Here is a 26,135-nt window from a genome sequence, read left to right as displayed (position 1 = left end):
CTGACCCATACCATACAGTATGACCACGTAAAGTGTCATTGTGTGAGAAAACAAGTACGCCAGTGTGTCCATAAATGTGTGAATAATTCACCTTGTCTCTAACTGGCAGAAAGGAGACCGTGGCGCTGCTAGAGGCCTGACTGACCCGGTCCTGATCCTCCATCCTGCACACACATCAGACATCAGGTAAAAGGTAAAATCAGGTACACTTTAAAATTCATTAATTAATTTTCTTGTCGGCTTAGTCCCTTTATTAATCTGGGGTCGCCAGAGCGGAATGAACCGCCAACTTATCCAGCAAGTTTTTACGCAGCGGATGCCCTTCCAGCCGCAACCCATCTCTGGGAAACATCCACACATACACACACACACTCATACACTACAGACAATTTAGCCAACCCAATTCACCTGTACCGCATGTCTTTGTACTGTGGGGGAAACCGGAGTACTTGGAGGAAACCCATGCTAACTCCACACAGAAACGCCAACTGAGCCGAGGATCGAACCAGTGACCCAGCGACCTTCTTGCTTTGAAGCGAACGTGCTAACCACTGCGCCACTGCGTCGCCCACACTTTAAAATATTGGAGCAAAATATTTTTCTGAGTATTTCAGATATTTTTTTCTTCTGGAGAAAGTCTTAGTTGTTTTATTTTTATTTTTTATTTAAATCAATAAAAGGTTTATCTAGGAGATGCAAAATGTATCTGCAATTCTAAAAACACCCATTCATATTAACAAAATCTAATATTTGAGCTGGTGACGTTTATAAAATGACTTTTTTTTTTTTTTTTACACAAATTGCTCACATGAAACTTGCTTCTGTCAGTCTGTTCAGTAGAGATGCCAAGTCATGTTTGACTATGCTGAGAGATATTTTGTAAAACATGCATTATGTCACATTATATTGCATTATATAGCTCTTAAATACAAGGTAAATACTGCTATAGAAAACTAAATACTGTACTTCATTGTGATTGTTGGAAAAATCCTCTCCATTTTATTCTCACGTCATTCCTTTATTCCCACTGACATTCCTTATTCATTTATCAGCATAACTGGACTATTGTACTTATGCAAACTAGATTTTTACATATGTGTGGGAATTTACTGCACAGAACTCAAAGCTGACTGGCTGAGTATGTTTCTGTGTCATTACTGGGGTGTTTTGATTGGTTGAGTGTGTTGCTTTAGAGTTACTGGGGTGTTATGATTGGTTGTAACCTCTTAGTAGCAATAAGTACAATTAACAGCTTAAAACACCCTACTAATGACACAAACTAAGTCATTCTGTATCATTACTGTGGTGTTTTAATTGGTTGAGTGTGTAACTAAATAGTTACTGGGGTGTTATTAGCTGTCAGTATGTTGCTATATGGTTGCTGGGAGGTTTTGATTGGTTGAGTATGTCCCTAAAGCGTTACTAGGGTGTTATTAGCTGTTAATATGTTGCAGTATGTTTTGATTGGTTGTAACTTCTTAGCGTGACACACTCAACCACTTAAAATACCTCAATAATGAGAGAAACCCAGTCATTCTGTGTCTTTACTGGGGTGATATGAGCTGTCAGTGTGTTGTTGTGTGGTGTCTGGGGTATTTTGACTGGTTGAGTCCGTTGCTGAAGAGTTACTAGGAGGTTATGAGCTATGAGTATGTTGCTGTGTGGTTGCTGGGGTGTTTTGATTGGTTGAGGGTCGTCATCTTGGAATTATAAGGTTCTATCTGTGTTCTGAATGATTCGGAGATATTGAGCTTCAAAGTTTTTGCATTTCATATAGCAAACCGTATGTGTGTAACATTTGTTTGTTTGTTTTTTTATAAAAAGTCTTAAAATGTAAAGAACTTATAAAAAATGTCCCATAATGTAAGTTGTCATTTAATAAGTATACTGTATGTTAATAACTCAATTTTGACAAAAATGTCAGATAGAACCTTATAATTCATATGGTGTATGTCACAAAAAAGTACTGGGGTGTTATGAGCTGTCAATATGTTGCTGTGTGTTTGCTGGGATGTTTTGATTGGTTGTAAGTTGTAACTCTTTAATGACACACTCTGAACTACTTTAAACGCCCTAGACATAGAAACCCAGTCAATCTGTGTGACTACTGGGGTGTTTCAAGAGGTTTACTGGCATATTACTTATGAGTCGTCAGTATGTTGCTGGGTGTTTTGATTGGTTGATTGTGTGTAACTAAAAAGTTCTGAGGCGAGGCAGTGGCGCAGTGGGTAGCACGTTCGTCTCACAGCAAGAAGGTTGCTGGTTTCTGTGTGGAGTTTGCATGTTCTCCCTGCGTTCGCATGGGTTTCCTCCGAGTGCTCTGGTTTCCCCCATAGTCCAAAGACATGCAGTACAGGTGAACTGGGTAGGCTAAATTGTCCGTAGTGTGTGTGTGTGTGTGTGTGTGTGTGTGTGTGTGTGTGTGTGTGTGTGTGTGTGTGTGTGTGTGTGTGTGTGTGTGTGTGTTTCCCAGAGATGGGTTGCGGCTGGAAGGGCATCCGCTGTGTAAAAACCTGCTGGATAAGTTGGCGGTTCATTCCGCTGTGGCAACCCTGGATTAATAAAGGGACTAAGCCGACAAGAAAATGAATGAAGAATGAATAAAAAGTTTTTTTTTTTTTTTTTTTTTTTTTTTGGATTGGTTATAACTTTTTAATGACACACACTGAATTACTTAAAATGCCCTAGTAATGACACAGAAACCCAGTCAATCTCTGTGACTGGGAGGTTTTAAGAGGTTTATTGGCATATTACTTATTAGACGTCAGTATGTTGCCGGTGGTTGCTGGGGTGTTTTAAGTGGTCCAATATGTGTTGCTAAGGAGTTACTGGGGTGTTATAAGCTGTCAGTATTTTGCCGTGTGGTTGCTGGTGTGTTTCAAGAATTGAGTGTTTGTACTGGGGTGTTTTGAGCTGTCAGTGTGTTGCTGGGTTGTTTTGAGTTGTCAGTATGTTGCTGTGTGGTTGCTGGGGTGTTTTGAGCTGTCAGTGTGTTGCTGGGCTGTTTTGAGTTGTCAGTATGTTGCTGTGTGGTTGCTGGGGTGTTTTGATTGGTTCAGTGTGTCACTAAAGAGTAACTGTGCTGTTATAAGTTTTCAGTATGTTGCAGTGTCTGGTTGCTTGGGTATTTTGATTGGTTATAAGTTTGTTACTTTGCAATTGCTCTGTGTGTTTTGAGTGTTAGTGAGCTGCTATGTCGTTGCTATGGTATGTCAAAAGACCCAACATCTAAGCCTTTATTTAATATTGCATTAATAAAAATCACAAACAGCACATGGCTCTGCTTAACATGATATATGATATGAAGAAACATTTAAATCTGAAGCCCAAATATTGCAAGACAACTCACACACTGAATTTGTTTAGATCACTTAATTGTAACCTTATAATCTTAAGTAGGAATAACACTAACAAGGATGCTTGATTTGCTGAATAAAAAGTACATTCTTACACAATCACAAGCAAGCCACAACATGTGGTGTTAGTTGAGAAGCTCACTACATGCACAAGATACAAACGCTGCAGAAGAACCACTAACCAACGCAAAGACTTCAGCTTGTAAAGTGCTCCAGAGCTGATCGATATCCTTCATAAAACAAACCTTTAACTTTATAGAAGAGCTCAAGAAGTCTTGCAGGAGAGTCTTCTTTCTATTCTGGGTTCTGCTTTGCTGTAACTGAGTGACACAGGACAGCTGTTTTGCTCTGAACACTGTATGAGTTCACAGAGTACGCGAATGGGGAAGGTATAGACTTGTAGAGGAATGAATGAACACAGATTCTACTCTGACAGCTGTGGTTGCAACTTATAGGTGCTGTATGTTTTATGTAACTCTTCTAAATCATAAAAACATAGTAAGTTTCCAGATATTGTAGAAACATGCTAAGTGAACATACTTTTTTATCTTAAAAACAATGTTTGAGTCAGATATTTTGTTGTGAAGATACGTGTTCGGTGTTGAAATATGTCTTTGTTTTGATTTGAAACTCCGCCCACTGCCAGGTTGCCCAATGATATTTCAGCATCCAGGGTTGCCTTGGTGGAAAACAGCGTATTATATTTCAGTTATGAAGGTGGTCTCAATGTATGTGGACGCAGCCAAAAATGCAATCTCTGAACAACAATAGCAGCCATCGAAATGAGATGTAAAGTTATAAAAAAAATCCACATGAGGTGATTTTATTATTGCAAATATACAACATAGGCTTATCAAACATATATATATATATACATTTCTAGAGATCGCAAATTATGTAGCCAGAGGTACGTATGGCTGCATTTCATCTTTTAAACCAAGGCTACGGGGCAGTAAGGTGCAGTACTCTGTATTGATGGCTTTTCCGCTGCAACCAGTTTGTCCAGTTAGCTCACCATGTACGTCAGCAGACTTGAGATGAAGAGAGGAGTTGACCACGGCAACGGGGTTTGAGTCCCGTGAATAAAGGTGCTTTTGAAAACACTATTGGTTGGGTTTAGGGAAAGAGGAGGGTGGGTCAGTCGATCAGTCAGTCGGTCATTCAGTCAGTCAACAGCGGCCTCTGGTGGATTTACGCAAGAAGACCTGGTGTATTTGAGATATGAAAAAGCATACACAGCAGCCTCTGGTGGATTAGTGAAAACAAAAACTGCTAAAAAAATGTAGCTCCTCGGACGTATTTGGCGCTCTCCAGAAATGTGTATAGGGGTACGCTTTCAGAATGGGTTGCAAATATTTAAAACATTACAAAAGTAAACATTAACAGAGAAGCTAAAAGTGTAAGACTCGATTGTCAGTCAGTAGCTACATTTCCATCCACCCATTTTTATGCACATTTTGGATATGTGCGTAAATATATAGGTTGATGGGAAGGCAAAAAATGCACATACATTTTTAAAATGCGCATGAAAAACTTTTTATTCGATAAGAAAAGATGCGAAGAAACTGCGATGGAAACCATTTTTATCGTTCAAATTCCAGTATACGTATTTAAAAAGGTCATGTGATTTTTTTTACATTTTTTTTATAAGAGATCATGTGATGATAACAATGTGTGTAAATGGACAAAACAGCAGGCTGAGCACATTTTAAAATGTCTGAAATGTTATTTTGGTCATTTTAAAATGCCTTATCGTTTCAGTATACATGTTATTATATTATTATTGACCTCCAGAATCAAGAGTGTCTGTGCTCCGCGTCTGAAACCTTCAAACGCCACCGCGTGTTCACTGCATGTCAAGATTGCCTTCCGACGCGCAAGTCATTTATTAAATGCAGAACAGACTCCAGCAGCAAATTACGTTTTAACTGTTGATATTTGGCGCCAAATAATCAGGAAGTGACGATTTTGCTTTGACTCGTTAGATGGAAACGCTGCTCTATTATGCACACCATTTATGAGATAATCCAGTTTTGCACATAAAGTTAATTCGCATTTGTTGGATGGAAACATGGCTAATCTTGCTCTTGTTTGTGTCGTCAATCTGGCAACCTGTGTGAGTGTGTCTTGTCTTATCTTGTATTTTGAATTTAGATTGCAATACCTACTTCAACCACTAGATCAACCCTGCATACTGCACTTTTTAAAGATTTGTTACAAATATTTTAAGCACTTTTAACGGTTTACACTTTATCGGGAAAGGAATCATACATAATAACTTGATTTACATATATTTTAATATATATTTATAATTTTTTCTAAACTCTAAATGCTTAAAAGTCTTGTAATAACCTCCAGTAACACTTTTTTATGAGTATTTCAATGAGTGCCCTATAAAGTCACATATATATATATATAATTTTTTATTTTTTTTTACTATACTATACTATATAATGTTTCATGCATATTTAATGGCTATGTGTTTTTTTTCTATGTTTGCTCATACTTTTTACTAAAAACAAATCGTTATCTGTACCAAACACTAATTCCCACATGCTCCATACATAATTCAATGTAATGATTTTAATTTAGTGTGTTTTTTATTGTACACAGCAATGAGGGACAGCAAGAATGCATGCAGACATTGAGTATTCGAAGTGTAGGAGTGTGTGTGAGTGTCTGAAAAATGGTTGCATAATGTCTGTTGTGCAGCACACATACAAACTGAGCCTGTGCAAAACAAAGCCTGAACTGTTCGAGGCCTTATGAACAAAACAACAGACGCTCATTGAGCAATGATCACTGGCACTCAAAAAGATGAGCACAACAGCATTTTTTGTGGTAAAAAAAACAAAAAAAAACTGTATTGCGCATTATATCATGCCATAAACAGGGTTTGGATTTACAAAAGATTTGCAAAATTCTTCCTATGAATGATCTTAAGATCTTAAAACTATACAAGAAGATATTTAATTGCTGAAAAAATGTTCTTAAAAATCATAAGAAATAATCTTTTAAAATAACTTGTTTTAAAGCATTGTCACATTCGTGGTGGGGAAAAGGACTCAAGTGCAGGAAAAATGGGGATTTTATTAAATAATAAAAATAAAACAAAATGCAAAATAAACTACCCCGAGGGGGAAAACATTAACAAAACAAATACATTTACATACAAACAGGACTAGGCAGACTGGCAAGGATGAGGACTGGAAACACGACAGGACTTCAAACAACTACATGTGATGACGAACTGGCACAGGACAGCAAATGTGAGGGGTATATAAACTGTAGAAAATTAACACACAAACAGGTGAACACAATTAACTAATAATGGGTTAACAAGGAGGGTGGGACAAGACAATAGACGGGAGAGCGCATGACACAGAGAGACAACACAAGCCATGCGCTCACTTAACAGGACAAGAACATGCAGCCAATGAGAGAACTCATTAACCGCATGTTCATGACAATAAACGCAACACTGAAGCACACGACAAAAGCACGTGACCACAATGTAAACACCGAGCCACGTGCTTTGAAAAGAGACGCAAGACACGAGCACACGATAGATAAACACCTTACCGTGCGCTCACACATAAGCAACACGCATACTTCATCTCAGCGCCAACCAAAACTGAAACCAACTAGACGGAGGCGCCAAGAATAAAGCAGCGCGCTGCTGACAGAACAAACACAAACACTAGTACAAGAGCGCGCGTGTCTGATGGACGCAGTGCGTGCGCGGCCACATCAAGCGGCAGCGCGCACCCTCTGCATTCACTCTTGACGGCGCGCGCGCACACAGAGACAGAAACAGGACCAGACATGGGTAGTGTCAGAGCTCTGCCACCAAAACAAGAATTTACAAGACCAGAGTGGCAGAACCCTGACAAGCATTGCTTGAATTGTATATTGAATACATATTTCAACTATTAGAGATGTGCCTGAATGCCTTGGTACTAACGATAATATATAAATTATGTACAATTAATTGCGATTGAATCATAATCATTAGAATCTAGCAAAATACAAAACTGCCATACATATATATGTATGTATGTATGTGTGTATGTATGTATGTATGTATATACGGTTGAGCGATGTCGACTAATTTGGCATCATACGATTTCTAATGTGAAACATCAAACTAGCTGACTCGCATGGTCTTTGTTTTACCCATAACCAAATCAGAAATAAAGTTAAGTTCCCCACAAATTACCACCTGTCAATCACTTTTTCTGCAGGACTCTGGCATGAATAGGCAGAGTGATCTGTGTCCTTATAGTGGTGTCGACAAACTTGGTTGGTAAAAAAGGTGCACAACTAACAGGAACCAACCAACAGTATCTGAGGTTTTCACTTAAATTGCTAAGTACAAGCGTGAAAGTGAAGGATTGAAGCAGTGTAGATGCTGACACATGTTACCTGATAGATTCAAAAGACTGAAGTGTCATTAGATAGAGACAAAATAGATATCACGTTTAACAACTATAGTGAGAGGCGTGGGGCAGAGGATGGTGATGCCGCTTATCGGCCATCGGTGATGGACGATGGCATCGTCTATCGACCCAACCCTTAATATATAATACAAATATGCACTGAGAACAAGTGAATGAAGGTCCTCTTTGTGTTTTGACGGCAAAGTGTGTGAACTAGAGATGCACGTGTCAGCTGAAACGACACCAAAATCCGCAGCTTCATACGAATCATCCACCCGCCCATACATATACGTTTATCTGATAAATATATCTGCACACGATCATCACTTGTTTTAGGCATGATGATAGGTCACCGTGGATATCAACGGCAGATTCTGTGAGCTAATCTGCGCATCTCTGATAGTAAAATAATAGCCTACGTTAATCAAAAGCGTTTTTTTAAAGGGCACATAGTTTACCCCTTTTTATGATTTAATATTAATATTATGATTCTTCTGAGAGTGCCAATTTAACACAAAGTTCAGATGTTTTTATTATAATGTGTTCAAAAGTGTCATGTTGTGTGCGTGTACACAGCTCACTGTTTTAGGGGTGTGTTGCTTCACATGAAAATGAGTTTCGGCTTCACGCCCAATGTAACAAGGGGGCGGAGCCAAGAGCTCCCACGCTTTGTGTTGGCAACAGACAGGCAGACAGAGAAGCTAAGCTAGGATCAGCATTCAGCCATACATGTACGACTCGGACACAGACCAAGCAGAGAGTACAAAATCATTTGTCTCTCTGTATAGTTTTACAGCCAACTGTGTGCTAGTTTCAAGTGCTGAGCTTGTACACCGAGAAGAACCAGCGAGCGAGCGGAGCGGAGAGAACTGATCGCGCGCGGGACTTGTTTTCTCGCGCTGGATCAGTTGAGCATGCGCGTGAAGATTCCCTGTGCGCTCGCGAGCTGTAGTTTTCTCGCGTGTAGACCTGTAATCTGCTCACGGTTCACTTCTCCTCGCGCGCAAACATCACCGCTGCGCTCGATTAATATTGGCATTGATTTGCCGTCATAACGCACACTGAATTAACTTTGACTGAGGCACCGGATGTGCCGCTCAAAGCCGCGACATGGCACACAAGACTCTCTTAGTGGTGCGGCAGAAACATGAAGTGTCCCGAATCGTCGCGCCACGCTGGCGCCTCCCCCAGGGCAAACACAACGGCACCCAGCCGCCGACCTGAAGCATGCACCCCGACAGAAACCCACGCCCACAACTCCGAAATGCACGGCGCCGCGCCACGCAGAGAGGCGCTTCTGGTGTACGACCTGCAGGCAAATTTGTTATTTTATTTCCAAAGGAGAGACGTGCACATGAAGCAACTCGCTTGCACTTTCCAGCTGCACCTAAGATCACAGGGAGCTTCTGTGACCTCGAGAAATGCAAACAGCTGAAGTTTAAGGTAGACGCAATGAAAAGTACACATGTTTGCAAACCTACCCAAATGTACAACCAATAATTCTGATTAGAGCGGTAATGTGGAGAATACTGATCTTGTGTTGAGTCTAATGAGCTTTTCATCTAAAAATAGAGCAAGGGTGTTCCTTTAGTGATATCGCTTTGACTCGATATTTTTGGCTGAAAAAGGCTGGCGTGAAACAACAAACTGAGGATCGTGACTCGTGGCTGTCAATCAATATTGGTGGGCGGGGGGACCACACTCCTACGTCAAGTTGTGGTCGGTCTGAAAACCGCTCCAATTGGTACACCGTTTCTATGTTGTAAAATTGAAAAAAAAAGGACTGTGTGTGTTTATATCACTTCAATATGACGGTCTATTTACCTTATCCTAAAATGTGGAAGTGCACCTTTTTTCGCGATTGTCTTAGAACTTCCGTTTCAGTCGCCCTTTTAGAGAAATGACAAGGAATAATAAACGCCAAAAAACGGTCAAACTACTTGCTCTACAAATAAATGTTTGCATGACAATACAGACCAAGTATAATAATATAACAAGGAAATATCAGTTTGCAACATCAAACAGCGAAACAAGCAGTTTTTAATGTCTAAAAATGAATGGAAGTGAATGAGACCGGAAGTCTCGTGCCAAAAAGATTCAAATGGCAGCGCCCGCTCGTCTGCGGAGAATAAGGTCAATACACTATACTTACACACGTCTGTCCAAACAGCTTGAAAAGTAGATTTTTCACCATAGGTGCCGTTTAAACAAATATTTATTTACAAGAACAAAAGTTTGTCTTTGGACAACATTTTCCTCATTTTCAAATAGATACAGAAAGTAAAAATAAGACATTTTAGCTTTTACACATACAGGAACAAGATAACAAAAAGGGTGCCACTTCAGCCTAAACGGCAGTTTTGTTGTGTTTACTTGGCTTTTTTTCTTTGCACTGTGCAAAAACAGAATAATCTTGTGCCTAAATTCAGGCGATTCCCTCTCGCCTCCAAAACGCAGCCAGCTGCACTGAATGAGCGTTCGCTTTCACTGCTTGTTGTAGGAATGAACAAGATTCTCCTGGCAAAGCGAGACGCAGCGCCTGCGAATATCAAATCAAATCACTTTTATTGTCACATCATCAGCAGCACGTGTGCTATGAAGAGTGAAAAGCTTAGGTGCTGACTCCAGACAGTACAAAATACAGATATACAACAACAAATACATGCAAATACAATAACAGTGCAAAATACAGACAGTGCAAATACAACTACAGTGCAAAATACAACAGCATACTCCCAAAAAAACAGGACAATGTAAAATTGACAGGCATATGTACAATAACCGCCGTTCGCGCATCTCTAGTGTGAACTGTTCCTGTTCATAACAGCGGATGTGCAGCAGTTCTGCTCTGTAAACACTTTCATCAGATGTTCGTGCAGACATGTCAGGAATTAACCAGGCCTAAAACAAGTTGACAGAGCTCTGTGTTCGATTTTAGTCATGCAAGCCGAGAGAACACAAGAGAGTTTTGCATACATGCAGGTATGTTTATATATGAAATGGTTGGCTGACAGTTGTGTATTCAATGCTTGAAATCTTATTTTTAAAACTATTATAGCACAAGAAGAATGTAAACAGCTGTCTTTTTCTGAAGAGACTTAATGCATTTACAATATATAATGATGACACTTTTATTATATACTGTAGGCTATTTTTATACAAACAGTTACATAAACAGTTAAAGTATTTCATTTTAATTGTGTGTTAAACACTATTGAGAATATTGAGCTTTTTACTAAATTAAATCTCAAATAAAATAGAAAGCGTAATTTCAGTCAGACAAATTGCAATACAATTCTTCCTCATAATATGCACAGCCCTATGATAAATATTGTATGTGTTTTTATAACCCTAATTATCTATTATGATTATCTCATCAGGCAGTGGTCTCGTGTGTTTTATCAGCCAAACATCAACTACCATCAATTCACTAAACATAAAACCCTCTCATGTTGTTAAGTAAATATTTCACAACTTCTCATGATATTCTTTCTAAATTTTTCCTAAGCCAGACATTACAAACCACAATAAAATCAGATAATACAATTCATCTTTATTTCTATTGCTTTTTTACAATGTAGATTGTGTCAAAGCAGCTTAACATAGAAGTTCTAGTAGATTGAAACTGTGTCAGTCCAGTTTTCAGAGTTAAAGTTCAGTTCAGTTCAGTTCAGTGTGGTTTAATTTTTCACTGCTGAAAGTTCAAACACTGAAGAGCAAATCAATCTCTGTGCAGCTCCACAAGTCCCAAACCAAGCAAGCCAGTAATGACAATGGTGAGGAACCAACTTAACCAATTGATGAAAGTGAAAACAAAATAACCAAGAGCAAAAGCAGGTTCTACCATTCTTCCTCTGGCCAAACTTCCTGTGCAGAGCTGCAGTCTAGGAGCCAGAGGCTGAAGAATGCTGAATGTCCTTCATGGAGAAGCTGCAGGTGTGAGTAGGTCACAGGTTGCCCACAGAATCAATGCGAAGACTCATCTATCACTGGGTTCTTTCAGGAATCAGTCTTGTGTTCTCCACTCCTCTGTGACCGCCACATCATCTGCTCAGGTTACGGCCAGGTCCACCTGTCCTGTAACCTGTCTTCTGGTTATCAACTGCAGACAAACGGCCAGACCGAGTTGAAGATTCAGGAGCTTGGCTGGAACCTCCAGTCATACTGCCACATGGACCAGAACAGCTGGAACCATTTTCATGTGGACTGTGCTCTCTGTTTTATGAACTAGGGGCAAAGTCTAAAGCGTATAGTGCAAAAGCATTTTGCGTGTCTGAATCCACGTTTGCTATTTTAAGGACAGAAAAATACATTCGGCGCATGATCTAACAGGGTTGTGCTTATTCTCTTAATGAGTTCTGAGTGTGTTTTGAGCATAACTTGCATTAACCAACCAGAGTCTCATCTCACATTCCCTTTAGGAGTCAGCTGCATTTTGCTTTGGCGCATTTGCTATTAACATGGCGGACTTTGTAAGAATAAAAACTGAACGCTTCACTAGCGAGAAAACAGTTAAACAGAGCATCTGCAGCACAAGAATAAAGAACGAGCCTCCTCCATTCAGCCTCTTTACTTTCATTTCTTTACTTTTACTCTTTACGGTGGAAATTCACTCCACTGTAGACATCCATTAGCTGACATATTTAATTTAGCTTGTTAAACACATAGATTTGTTCCAAAAATATTTATTAATTTAGTTATAATTTCTAGCAAACCAATCAATGAACAATAATAATAAAGTGTGGTTATATCCAAACACATGGATAGCCTTCTGCTGCGCGTTTGTATCATTTTGTCATGCTAGTTACCCTTTGCAAAGGATACCCAAAAAGGGGTATGGTCAGTGGAAATGGTCATAAAAGTATACCAAACCATACCGTACCGTGCCACTCAGTGGAAATAGGCCATAATTATAATGCTGGGTTCACACTAAATGCAAAGGACATGGTCACTTGCTCTAGATTGCTCACAGGATGCTTTTTGCCGCTGAAGAATTTTTAGCTGACGCTGAATATATTGAACTACCATGAAAGACATGATTTGCGGCAAACATTCATTCTTTCGCATTCACACCACCCAGTTTTCATTGACTTTATATGAAATTTATTCGCACAAATATTTTAATTTGTAAATGATTTTGTGGGTCACATCAAATAATATGACGGGCCCAGGGCCGGAGTGGGACTCCTTTTCAGCCCCTGGAGTTTCAAGTCTTAGACCGGCCCACCTCAGTTCACGACTGACGACTGACTATATTAAAATAAGGTCATTTCCAACTCAGATTCTAATGACACTTTCACATCTTCTTCAAGAAAACAGCTGCTTTAGAACTTCAAATATTCAACAACCCTAACAGATGTCTCAACAATAAAAATGAAAAAAATAATAATAATAATAATTACTCAGGTGAGGTTCGAACACAGGTCGGCTGCATTGTAATGCAAGGTGCTGACCACTGGACCACAATGGCGCTGTTATGATGGTGCTACGGTACTTTTTTAACCACAGTATTACTCTCTAGAGTAATTAGATTAGTTAGATTAGATAGTCAGTAGATTTCTGATCAAGTTATGTCAGATTTATTAATGTAGTGAATGGTCTGATTTTCATTGAGCAGGTGTAATATTCATTAATATTAATTATTCAAATTCTTATATTCACTAAGGTACAGCTATTTAGGGTTGAATGATAGTTACATCATCATTAACCTGCAGGCTGCATTTTGCTCACAGGGCTGCAAGAAAATAAATAGGAAGAGTGGAGCTGCGGCAAAATAATGAACAAAAAGAGTGAGGCTATGGTCAAATAAATAAATAAATGAAAAAAAGTGTGACTGCTGAGAGTACAAGCAGCTAGGGACACTGGTCATCGAAGCCAAAAAATGGACTGGCCCACCGGTAATTCTCCCAGTCCTCCCGATTAGCCAATCCGGGCCTGGATGGGCTGGATTTAGCCTGCAGTCCTTGAGTTTGACACTCCTAAAATAAATTGTCAAGGAGATCTTAAATTTGCGACACCAGGGCTCAAATACCTAGCTGACTGGGAAGGTAAGTTTAAAGACTTGAAGAGCGATTTTTAGGTACCGTTCACCTCACTGACTTTACCAGGCACTAAACTGCATTCCTGTATGTCTTATAAACATAAGACTCTTAATAACTCTCAACATTGCTGCACCCAAGTTTAAACATGTTCCAGAAATATTTGGTTTGCAAATGTATCCCTGTGTGTTCCTCTGTTCATGACTGTACTTTTGTTCTCATGTAAATGTTTTACAAATTCTCAAGAACTGCTTATTAAGCCAGACGTCAATATGTTTGCGGATACAATCAGATACAATAAAGGCCTGTGATTAAGCAAGTAAATATGTCTTGTTGAACATTTTTTTTACCATCTTAATTAAATAATGAATTAATTTAATGCCATGTATGTTTGGTACCAAACATTAGAGGTCTGAACACTAGATATTTAATATACAGGATTTTTTTTGTTTGTTTTGATGAAAGTTCAGGTTCATGTTATTGTGTCATGTCTGAATAGTTATTCTGTGTTTTGGGGTGGTTTATTTGATAAATTTTAAGCGAGTTATTGTCCCCAGACGATCTACTGTATACCGCCATTTTGTTTGTGCCGAAATCAGATGTGTTTAAACATTAACACTGCGCACCTATTCAATAGTATCTGGATGCAGCCTTAATGATGCAAGCTGAGATTGCATTACCAATGCAGTGTCAGACACAATGCACTCAAATGGAGTTAGTGGCGTCACTGTGAGGGGTAGGGTTAGGGGTGGGGTTAAGTGAGCCCATTAAAAAGCATTGGATGCACCCAGATTGCACTGCACCAGGTCTGCATTCAGACCCCTCTCCACTGATTAAATATAACACTAGATCATGTCATTCACCAGTTATAAAACTATATGGAGACACACACTTTATCAAGCGTAGTTGTTATCAGGCCAGCGGGTGCAGGAATTATATTTCCCCAAAATGGTGTCACAGGCTGTCACTTCACAAATGAACAAATGTGTGAATATAAATCAAACTCCACCTCAGTAAAGCTGGTTAGGCGAAAGAGCATGTTTACTGATGTTTTGTTATTAAACTAAATGAAGATCAGATCAGATTAAAGCAGTGCTAAAAACAGAAATATCCTGTCATCTGTTTACATTACACTTACAATACCAAGACAAAGAGTGACTTTTCATTTTCAGTTGTGCTTGCTGGTCCTCATACATGTCTTGTTTTCATCTCCTTTTTCACTTGAACAACTAAACGAAAGCTCAGGTCTATTTAACCAACTATATTATCTATGCTGTAAAAGGCACTCCATGAACTTGAAAATAGCTAGTCTTCTGCCGGACGTTTTCAGTGGCTAATCAACACTACCATACAAATAAACAGTGCATGCCACAGTGTGTGTGTGTGTGTGTGTGGTCCCGTGATGTGCATTTTTAGTGGTATAGTGTGGATGGAGGGTTGTTCAGAAATGCTGGGTGAAACGCTATCGTGGACGCAGATCGTTTTCATTGTAAAATGGCATTTTAATACTAAAACGTATTAGTGTAAACAGGGCATAAAATGAATCGAGTCCTAATAACTGTATAGCTATTTAAACGGTTTGAGGAAACCGATTGCGGCAAATTGTTTAAGTTGCTGAACTCAAATGAATAAAGTGAATCAACTTAAATAGTTTGCTGCAATCGGTTTCCTCAAACCATTTGAGTAGCTATACAGTCGTTAGGACTTACTTTGTTCTATTACCTGAACACAAATAGATATTAACATAAAACAAAAACTAACATGTGTAAACAAGAAATAACATAAAAATAATGTATTTTAAGACAAACTTATTGAGATAAAATATTTATTCCAGTCAAGCATATCAAGTACAAAGCAACACTGTAAAACCCAACACTTTATCAAATGAAATGAGTGTAGTGAACTCAAAACTGACTGAAAGTTAATTCTACTCATTTGAAAAGAGTTTTGAACTCAGTGTTGAAGGTAATGAGTTAGTTAAATACCTCATTACTTCAACTTAAATAGATTAAGTTCACAGTATTCATATATGTTTTTTTTTTAACTCAAATGGTTTGTAGCAATCGGTTTCCTCAAACGGTTTGAGTTGCCTTAACTTATTGGGCTTTACAGTATTTAGTTGTTTTGAGTTCTCCTTCTTTATCAGGTTTTACGGTGCTCAAATTGCTTCATTTACTCAAATGGATTAAGTTCACAGTACTCATTAGGATTCATTTTTGAACTTAAATGGTTTGTTACAATCAGTTTCCTTACATAGTTTAAGTTACCTGATTTTTTTCTGCATGTTCAATTATTCTGATAAATGTAACTAAGCTAAATTTATTTGTATAACAAAAAATACAATTAATCTCCTTCTTAAATTGATTATACAGAACTGTTGAATTTATGTACAGTATGTTCAACAAGTACATTATAAGTAACTAATTAAATTAAACAACCTTACTTATTAGCAGAAAAGTTATTTAATTAACACTGAACCATGTTAAAGGGAAAGGAAAAAAAATACTCCCTATTTATGCATGCTCAAGTGGATCCAAACCTTCATGATTTTGGTTCTTCTGCTGAACACAATATTATTTAAAAATTATAAAATAGATTTAAAAAAAACTATTTTAAAGAAAGCTGAAACCATTGACTTCATTAGTGGGAATGAAATATACTATGGAAGTCAATTGTCACCGGTTTTCAGCTTTCTTCAAAATATCTTCATTATGTTCAACAGAAGAAAGAAAGTCAAACAGGAACAAGTAAAGGCTGAGTGAATGATGACAGGGTTTTCATTTTTAAATGAACCATCACCTTTAAGAATAAACACTGACTACAACCCCAACAAAACAGCAGCAAGCAAATAAACCAGATGGAAGTGAAGATTAAGGAAACTGATTTCCTGTACCTGCTCTGTTTTCGGTACCCAACAGCCACTTCCAGCGTCATGGTGCTTTCAGCATCTCTTGCTCTGAGAGACAAACGCTCCACACACTCACACAGAAGCTCAGACGCTGCGGAGGCTCAATCCCTCTTTCATCCCCTTAACACTGAGTCCTCTGTTTGAGTTCACTCTCGCTTTTTTTATTTCCCATGTCTGTAAAGTGACATTTAGCTTCATCTCAGCCAGAAGGACAGGAAAATCACCGATCAAATCTATCCTACCACTTTTATCACAGCAATCAAACTTATATTTCTTAGTTACCATTATTTACCACATATATACTATGGAAGAGGCAACGGCTACTGGTTTCTAGCTTTATTTAAAATAGAAGAAAGAAACTCATAAAGATTTGAAACCAGTAAAAATTGAGTAAATGATGACTGAATTTTCATTTTTGTGTGATATCCCATTTTCCCTTTTCCCAGTTTTATACATTTGGGGATTTCTTAAATTGAACTATTTTCAATTTTACCCATTAGGACACCAAACCATGCACAGAGCTTCATTTATTCATTCATTCGTTTGCTTTTCGGCTTAGTCCCTTTATTAATCAGGGGTCGCCACAGCAGAATGAACCACCAACTTATTTAGCATATGTTTTACACAGCAGATGCCCGTCCAGCCGCAACCCAACACTGGGAAAGACCCAAACACACTCTTTCACAAACATATACTTCGACCAGTTTAGCTTATTCAATTCCCCTATAGCGCATGCGTTTGGACTGTGGGGGAAACCGGAGCACCCAAAGAAAACCCACAGCAACATGGGAAGAACATGCAAACTCCACACAGAAATGCCAACTGACCCAGGCTTGAACCAGCAACTATTTTGCTGTGAGGCAAGAAGGTTCTCCACTGCCCCAGCGTGACACGCTAAACTTCATTTAAGGAATGATGAATCATTTGGAAAGTAACAGTATCTCTTTTATGAATTGTTTTCCTCTGTTACAACATCTATAGTCTAAGGACATTTCCGAAATACGGTTTATTTGACATACAAACATTTTTTGTTCCTCTTTTAAGAAAAGTACACTGTAGATTTTTATTTATTTATCTGCTGGAAGACATTTAAGATCCTAAAAATCTTTTAAACTAAATCAACTGTACACTATCTAGCAAAAGTTGTTTTCAAGTTTTAGGAACAGCAAATAATAACTTGACTTCTAGTTGATCATTTGGTATCAGAAGTGGCTTATGTGAAAGGCAAAGGCCTCCAGATTACGCTTATTTGACCAAAATAAAATATGATCATGCCTTGACTTTTAATGATTTAATTAGGACAGTAAGGTCTGACTTTGCTTAGACAAAAGTCTCCTCACTGAACAAAAATAATGTCCAGTATAGAATATAAAGTCCTGCTGCAGTGGAGACAGAATGAATATTGTGTCTGACTCCATCATGAGCTTGGAGGACTGCATCCATACATCTCTGCAATGACTCAAATCACTGATTAATAAAGCCATCTGGAATGGCAAAGAAAGCGTTCTTACAGTTCATCAAGACTCTTTGGATTCATCTTCAATCCCTCCTCCATCTTAGCTCAGACATGCTCAATAATGTTCATGTCTGATGACTGGGCTGGCCAATCCTGGAGCACCTAGACCTTCTTTGCTTTCAGGAGCTTTGATGTGGAGGCTGATGTATGAGAAGGAGCGCTATCCTGCTGGAGAATTTGCCCTCTCCTGTGGTTTGTAATGTAATGGGCAGCACAGATGTCTTGATACCTCAGGCTGTTGATGTTGCCAAACACTCTGCAGATGTCTCGCACACACCCATACTGAATATAACCCAAAACCATGACTTTTCCCTCACCAAACTTGACACTGGCTGTTGTGATGGTTTGTTCTTGAACGATTCGTTCATTTTGAATGAAGCTTTTGTATGACTCGAGAACCCCTCAGGGAGTAATTCGTTCATTTGCCTACACGAACATTTGTGCAGGTGGAGTAGAAGATTAGTTCATTTTTAGAGTCTTCTATCGGGTTTGAGTCACTCGATCATCACGTAAAAAACAGAAGTCAATCGTATACATTTAGAGCCGGAAAAAGATTTGATTCGTTTATTTCTGGAGTCCTCGATTTGAGTTGTTCGTTCATCACATAAAAGAAAGAAGCCAATCATATGCATTTAGAGTCGGGAAAAGATTTGATCTGTTCATTTCTCGAATCCTTGGGTTTGAGTCATCTCTCTTTACATGCTGTCACATGATGAACGAACGATTCAAAAACCAGCAGACTCAAAAGGTGAACTAATCATGGCTCCTTTTAGCTCAGACTGTTTGCATTGGTTAAGCTTATTTAGGACTGTGTGACATGAACAACTCAAAATTGAAGACCGGTCAGAAGTGGTGAGCTGACATAATCAAAGACAGAAGACCAGGTAAAGAATAAATGATTATTTCCTCTTTCTTCTAGACACATTTAAATCCATAAACAAAGCAGCATGCGTTGCGTTTTTAACATGGCATTAGACGCAATATGAGAAAATGAACCAGATACAGAACACGCAGTTACAAGTAACAAAACACTATTAAATACATCATTTGCTAGCTAGCGAAAACAAGGAGGCAACCATTTTAATTGCACTTACTTACACTTGTGAAATGGAGAAAGAAACTGATCCATCAACTGTGTAATGATAAAGTTCCTATTAAGCTCTGAGAAGTGGCTTACATCAATACTCTTTTCTGATCCTTCCTTTAACAAACGGCTGACGAATCCCCTGTTGTAAGCGTGTAGATTCCAGGAAACACAGCACAAGGCTGGGTCGATAATGCTGAGGTATTTTTGCAAAAATAAACCTGAACCATTGACTCTTCACAGTTTCATCTTTGGGTAGAGAAATTAATACTAACTTTCCCCTCACACTTCCAATAATATCCAGCTGAGCACAGCGTCTACATGACTTGATTCAACCGGGGGCTGCTACAGTGTTTGTGGGCGGGGCCGCAAGTTTCAATTTTCCCAGGTTTCCATGCGCAACAATTGGGCGGGGCTTAAGTTTTGAATCAACATCACGCTGAAACGCTGGAGACTCGTTATCAAGACGATTTATTTGAAGCACTAAGGTTTCTTTTATGAATGAATCTGTTACACAACCAGCGATCGCTTTCCAGAGATTGCTGGTTCTCACACGAACACCAGGACTACACTTCCGCATATCCCAGGACTACATTTTCATACATGCACTTCTTCCAGTCACGCACGCCTGTTCATTCATCTACCCTGATTACAATCACCAGCTGAACCTTGTCATGGACTGATAGCATTCCATTCATAAGCCACTCATGAACCCATCCAGGTTGCTGAGTCTTGTTCGCATTTTATGACATCACAACGCGTTTCCCTGTCTTGTTTCTCCGTGTTAGACCTTAGCCTTGTTTTCCTTGTTCTCCTGTTTAGCCGCCTGCCTTACGACCTTTTGCCTGTTTATCTGACCACGATTCTGGACTGTCTATATATATCCGTTTGCACCTGTATGACCACTGCTTGCCTGACGCTGAATAAACCTGCATATTGGATCTTACCTCAAGTTGTATCTGTTACTCCACCCCCGTCGTTACAGAATCAATAGTTTTAAACAATGTCTACTTTTAGATTTATGCCTTCGCTAGATATTTCACTTCACTTAGAGCTGTGATGCACTACATGGAAGGTCATTTTTTTAAAAACCCACAATAGGGTCTTTTTATTAATATTTTGGGAAATTGAAAAATGACTCGGAAAAAGACTCAAAAGGTTAGAGTCAGTAAAATGATCCAAACTTCTCATCACTATTTGGCTCTACAATATTGATCTGATGATATCCATTTGTAAATTAAGTTCATAGGTGTCTGTAATAGTGTACATCTATTGTTACATTTAAATTGTGTCTTTATATATTCATCCTTATATTATGTAATATGCTTTTACAATTTTAGTAGTTATCATCTCAGCTTATTCATATTAATAATACTACCTCTGTCTGTTCATTGTAGCATATGTAAATAGATCTGCGCTGCACTTACTGCTCATATTTGCACTCTCGTTAGACGCCAACTGGATTTTGTTACCTGGTACATTACGTGTAGTGACAATACACTTGAATCTAATCTAGTCTAATCTAAATTTCCCAAATAAACACGGCAGCTTCTTTTTTTACCCCTTAAAATAAACAAATGTATTAAAATATCTGTTAGGTGTTTAACACTTGGATCCGCCTATTCTGCCTATAAATAATGGAGAGACATCGGGCTAAGAGCATCTTGGAGACCAACAAGTGATCATCTGTCTGACAACAGTTGTTGAACAATAAATTTGGTAAATATTATTTACAGTATTGTGAAGACTTTGTGTATTAGTCTCTGAAAACTGTTTGTTATAAGCAGATGTCTTTAATGCTGAAAGTTAAAGCAGTGAAGAATGTTCTCTATGGGTATTTTTGCATTATTTTCTTTCAGACCTGCAGCAAAAGATGTTGGGCTTTATTTTCACTCTGCTCATTCTGACACCAGCAGCTGCTGAAGGTAAAACTCTTAAATCAACAGAGCACACAGTTAGCTTTAATGCAGAATTTAGCTTGTTTGCTTCATTATTTTTAACGCATATTTTGGTTTTCTCTCACAGTGGGTCTTGGTGGAAAAGTTCTTCTGTTTCCAACCCAAACTGCTACCAGCTATGTTAAACTGACTCCTGATAAACTCCTGAATCTGTCAGCGTTTACTCTCTGCATGCGTGTGGCGACCGAGCTCCAGGGCGGGCGGGAAGTCATTCTGTTCGCCTATCGCACTTCTGAAGTTGATGAACTCAATGTGTGGAGAGAGAACGATGGCCGTTTGTCCATGTATATTCAGTCTAGTAGCGATGCAGCACATTTCTATCTTCCCCCTCTCTCCACATTTCAGACACATCTCTGCGTGTCCTGGGAGTCTGCAACTGGTCTTACTGCTTTGTGGGTGGATGGGCGTCGCAGTTTGTACCAGATCTATAAGAAAGATGCCTCTGTCAGACCTGGCGGCACCGTACTGCTCGGACAGGACCCTGATTCATATGTAGGTTCGTTTGACGCAAATCAGTGCTTTATTGGTGAAATTACAGATGTGAAACTGTGGGATTATGTTCTGTCTGAGATCCAGATTAAGGCTTTGTATTCAAACCAGGATCCGTATGTGCCAGCGGGAAATGTGTTTGACTGGAACACCGTCAAATATGATGTTGTGGGAAATGTGACGGTGGCTAATGATAATCTCTGATCTTGATCTGTTGTAACTCATTGTGTGTTTCACGTGGTTGTGTCTATCTTTATAGTCTGTTTATCTATTTTAATAAAAGCTGTAAGGCCTATCAAATAAATCTTTCTCAGCATTTTAATTGCAGTCTGTTTTCCTTCTTTTTGTGAACAACTGATGATACAGTCGTTTACTCTGTGGCTTATTTAAAGTGGTAGTCTGTTCATAAATGGAAATGTTAATCAGTACCTGTAGGGGACTTTTCTCTTTAGTAAAACTACGACTGGTTTCATCCAAATACACAAATGAAACTTAAAAAGAAAACTGGAATATTGCAGTAAACATTTTAGGAATAAAACACTGAAAAACAAACACTTTTTTGATGCAAATTCTCAAAGTCTGCATTTGCACTGCAGATCTTGATGGTCAATTCCGATTTTGTGACTGTGTCCGATTTTTTCTTTTGATGACCTGCTTACATCATCTTTTAAAAGTGACTCGTATCTGATCGTGTGCATTATTTTACACAGCACACGGCAAAGGCGAAATGACCAGAGGGAAAATAGAGTGGGCGCTGACTGACAGCTGATAATTAAAGAGTGCTCTTTTCTCTATTCCTGTTTCTGTTCACAGCTTTTGACAAGCTGTTTTACTATAGTTTATGACAGAAAGCTTCTGATTTGTCCATCTTCTTTTGGTATATAGGCTTTTTTAAACCTTTAGACATCTTAATGTGATGTCCGTGGCATGATTTATGCACGAGATTTAGCTATACACTCGTTTTATATTAGTTTATATTGGTTAGGTGGTGCTGTCAAGAACCATTTGAGACCATATGATGACTGGTAATATGAAAGAGACAGAATTTATTAAGATTTTGTTATTAAAATAATAACTAAGAAAAAGACTTAAAGGAAAATATACAATGAATCTCTAAATGTATAATGTTGAAATGATATTTAACTATTTTTGCAAATTTTGATAGGTTTACTGATACAGGGCATGAACAGGATATAGGAGGAAGTACAATGTATGGTGGTGACTAAAGAAGAAGAAACAACTTTTGGTAACTGGAAGTCATTTGAATTATAAATTTTAATGGAATTGATTATTTAAGTAAAGATTTACTAAAAGCAAAATATTATGTTGAATCATCTAAATTAAGATGGGAAATTAAAAACTAGAAAAGGTTGGTAACAGAAAATTTTTTATGCGTAAAGAAGAAATTGAAACATGAAAAATTGAACTCACGTCATCGGGTAAAAAATTTACAGTTCTAATCTGATAAAAGAACTGAAACAGAATAAGAGAGTTTAAGAAAACAGATTTTCTTTCACATGTAACCATGTGAAGAAGTTTAATGATGAAGTCAAAATACAGTTGAAAGAAACGAATAAGAAAATTGAGTGATTTTTAGTTAGCTTATAAAAGTATTGTTGGAATATCAATCTCTATTCCATGCGTGTTCAAGAGAAAAGGTCTGGAGAGGTTTTTCTTCAATGTCAAAAATCGTAACAATTTATTGGATACAAATGAATAATTTGATGACAGAGCTCTGGGTTACATTACCCCAATGCAATACAAGAATTACATTCAAGAGGTTCGCAACTCACATACATTTCCTGACTCCAGCATATATACACCAACGATCTTAACAGGTGGAGTTTTGGTGTAACGTCACTTGTCAGTCATTGTTCAGTCCTCCATTGGCCGCCCCTTCGGCATACTTCCTCTTTTTCTATGAATTCTCTGCCCAACAACAAAGTATACATCTTTCTGTGTTCTATGTTTAGTTTTAACACCTCTCTTCAGACAGGAAGTTTCTGCAGAGCTGAATTTAATTTTGGACCCGCATCTATCTACTTCTGCAAAACTGCTAATTAGTATGCACAGCACTCACCCACAACATTAGAAGTTCAGTTAATATATGACCCTTACATGACCAATACAAATAATTGTTTGATTAAAAGAAAAGAGACAAAAAATAATAAAAAAAATGGTTCCTATTATTCAATAATCCCCCTTTCTGCTCCTCATTGGAGCAGACAAAAACAAAAACAGCTAATCAAATCCCCACAAATGTTTTAACTGTCATTACTGCAGGCCTTTGCCTAAATCTTTGTTTTACCTCTTATACAAAATAATCTCTAACATCACAGTGCTCTTTCATTGTTAGATGATGCCCAAAACCCCTTTTAACTCAATTTCTTTAACTTTTCTGGATTCAGTTTATAATTTCCACACTCTTGGTTCTCCTCTTCCGTGGTGCAGCCTCTTCCCTCTTGAAGTCACTCCGATATCTTCTTTTAATAAGATGTATACTTGCTATATTCAGGCTTATTACTCCCAACACTCTTATTAACTTCCAATTATCCCATAATTCAAATTTTCCATTCTTATACACTTTAGCAATAAAGGTAATTTTTTTTCTTCTTCCCCACCAAAATTAGAATAAGAATGAGAATAATAAAAAGCAAACAAAATTTAAAAACTCCAACACAAAAAAAATCTGATTAAAAGGAAATCCACACCCATAAAGATATGCTCTAATTAAAAATCCCACATTTGCTGAAGTCTGTTCTGAAATGAAAGTGGGAGACTTGACGTCATTTGCTATGTTTTTTTTTATTGATGCACGACTCGCATTGACAGGTGAAAATCCGATCTACCTGCTTACACTGCAGACACGAGGACACAGATCCGATTCATATCGGATACATTTCCACATGCAAACAAAGCCTGAATCTGATTTGAGTAAATCGGAATCCATGTGATTTGAATCCTGCTTATACTTGCACGGACCATATCTCATCTGTGCCACATGAGAGAGAAAAAAAATCTGAATTGAGTCACTTGAACAGTGCAGTGTAAATGCGACCAAAATGTATGAGCATAACTATAAGTAAAACAAAGGTTATGTCATTTGGGAAATTAAAAAGAAGCCATAATATAGATTTAACAACCGATATTGAAGTAATAGAGTATACGCAATTATGCTTCTTGGTGTTGTATTGGATCGTAAAATTAGTTAAAAACCGCAAATAAATAATGAGAAATCAAAATTAGTTGCAATAGTGTATAAAGCAAGCTTTATCCTGGACAATAAATCAATGTATGTATTATATAACACACTTATGCTGCCATATGCGAGTTATTGTGTTGAAATTTGAAGTACCATAGACTGTAAAAGATATGGATGTAGTATCCGTGACGTCACCCTTAGGTTTCTGATGAGTGCAAAAGAAGCTACCAGTAGGTGTGTCCTACCGTCGACATTTTGTTCGTGTGTCATCGCACCGACCAGGAGCAGTGGCGCCCCCAGAAAATTTTCTTAGGGGTGGCCAGAAGAGGCCACACTAAATTTTGAGGTGGCACAAAAAAATTATAAATTCAGTGTTTTATATATAATATATTATATATATAATTTATTATAATATAATTTATTTATTATATATATAATTTGTTTCTGGTAAATGAAAAAGTGGTTTAAATATTGCAATTTATTCGTTGAAATAATTTAGCAAGTACATGTGCGAACCAAATAAAGAGTATTTAGTTTAAAAACACTTTTCATATATATATATATATATATATATATATATATATATATATATATATATATATATATATATATATATATATATATATAACTTTTAGGTTATTTTTCACACACTGTTATTGTACAGCATAGTATATGCCATGTCTAAACTTAATGAAGATTGAGTTAAATAATAAAACAAACAAATAAACAAACTAAACAAAAGGCATTATTTACTATACATACACTCACTATACAGACTCTAATAATATCATTTATCCATATCCTTTTTTTGAGCCACAATATTACTAATGCAGCTTCTTCTATTGATGTACCCTAAGGTAAATATTAAATTGCCATTGCTGTCATTGGTATGTGCTTGCTGTCAACGACCATCGGGGAGGACAGTGGTGGTTCTAGTTGAAATGACACCCTGGGCGAACCACCCCACACCCTTAAATTGTTAATTTATATTTCAATTAATATAACTATTTATTTTTATTTTAAATAAATACTATTATTATTCTAAATAAATAACAGAAATCAATCCTAAATGTTAAAACAAAGTAACAACTGGATTGATATGCTAAGATCACTTAAGAAACCTTTTGCATGGATATTATGACAAT

General features: G+C 37.7%; 4 protein-coding genes across 10 annotated transcripts in view; 2 read left to right on the top strand and 2 right to left on the bottom strand.

Annotated features, from left to right (window-relative positions):
- Nucleotides 1–16,917, bottom strand: part of si:ch211-234p6.5 — a 50,177-nt gene extending 33,260 nt beyond the window's left edge. For 2 of the 6 annotated variants that reach the window (XM_073941122.1, XM_073941125.1), the window contains exons 1-2: nt 3,539–3,664; nt 92–164 (exon numbers count right to left, since the gene is read on the bottom strand). In XM_073941122.1, coding sequence (XP_073797223.1) covers nt 92–163 — 72 coding nt within the window. In that variant the 5' untranslated portion in view covers nt 164; nt 3,539–3,664. Of the gene's footprint in view, nt 1–91; nt 165–3,538; nt 3,665–16,726 lie in introns of those variants that run through there. The other 4 variants (XM_005162889.6, XM_021470403.3, XM_073941123.1 and 1 more) reach the window with 4 other exon arrangements.
- mybpc2b (myosin binding protein Cb) overlaps nt 1–26,135 on the bottom strand; it is a 218,292-nt gene that overhangs the window by 175,036 nt on the left and 17,121 nt on the right. The window lies entirely within an intron of this gene.
- Nucleotides 157–22,107, top strand: crp7 (C-reactive protein 7). Of its 2 annotated transcripts, none has more exons than XM_017353793.4 (3): nt 157–186; nt 21,201–21,266; nt 21,367–22,107. In XM_017353793.4, the coding sequence occupies exons 2-3, from the start codon at nt 21,215–21,217 to the stop codon at nt 21,990–21,992; spliced, it is 678 nt and encodes a 225-aa protein (XP_017209282.2). In that variant the 5' UTR covers nt 157–186; nt 21,201–21,214; the 3' UTR covers nt 21,993–22,107.
- Nucleotides 13,367–26,135, top strand: part of crp1 (C-reactive protein 1) — a 76,160-nt gene continuing 63,391 nt past the window's right edge. The window contains exon 1 of the mRNA XM_073941129.1: nt 13,367–13,983. The gene's annotated coding sequence lies outside the window, so the exon portion shown is untranslated. The remainder of the gene's footprint in view (nt 13,984–26,135) is intronic.

The sequence above is a fragment of the Danio rerio genome, chromosome 24, assembly GCF_049306965.1.
Source record: "Danio rerio strain Tuebingen ecotype United States chromosome 24, GRCz12tu, whole genome shotgun sequence".
Taxonomy (NCBI): Eukaryota; Metazoa; Chordata; class Actinopteri; order Cypriniformes; family Danionidae; genus Danio; species Danio rerio.
Note: the sequence above shows the minus strand (reverse complement) of the source record. Positions and strands in the feature narration are given on the sequence as shown.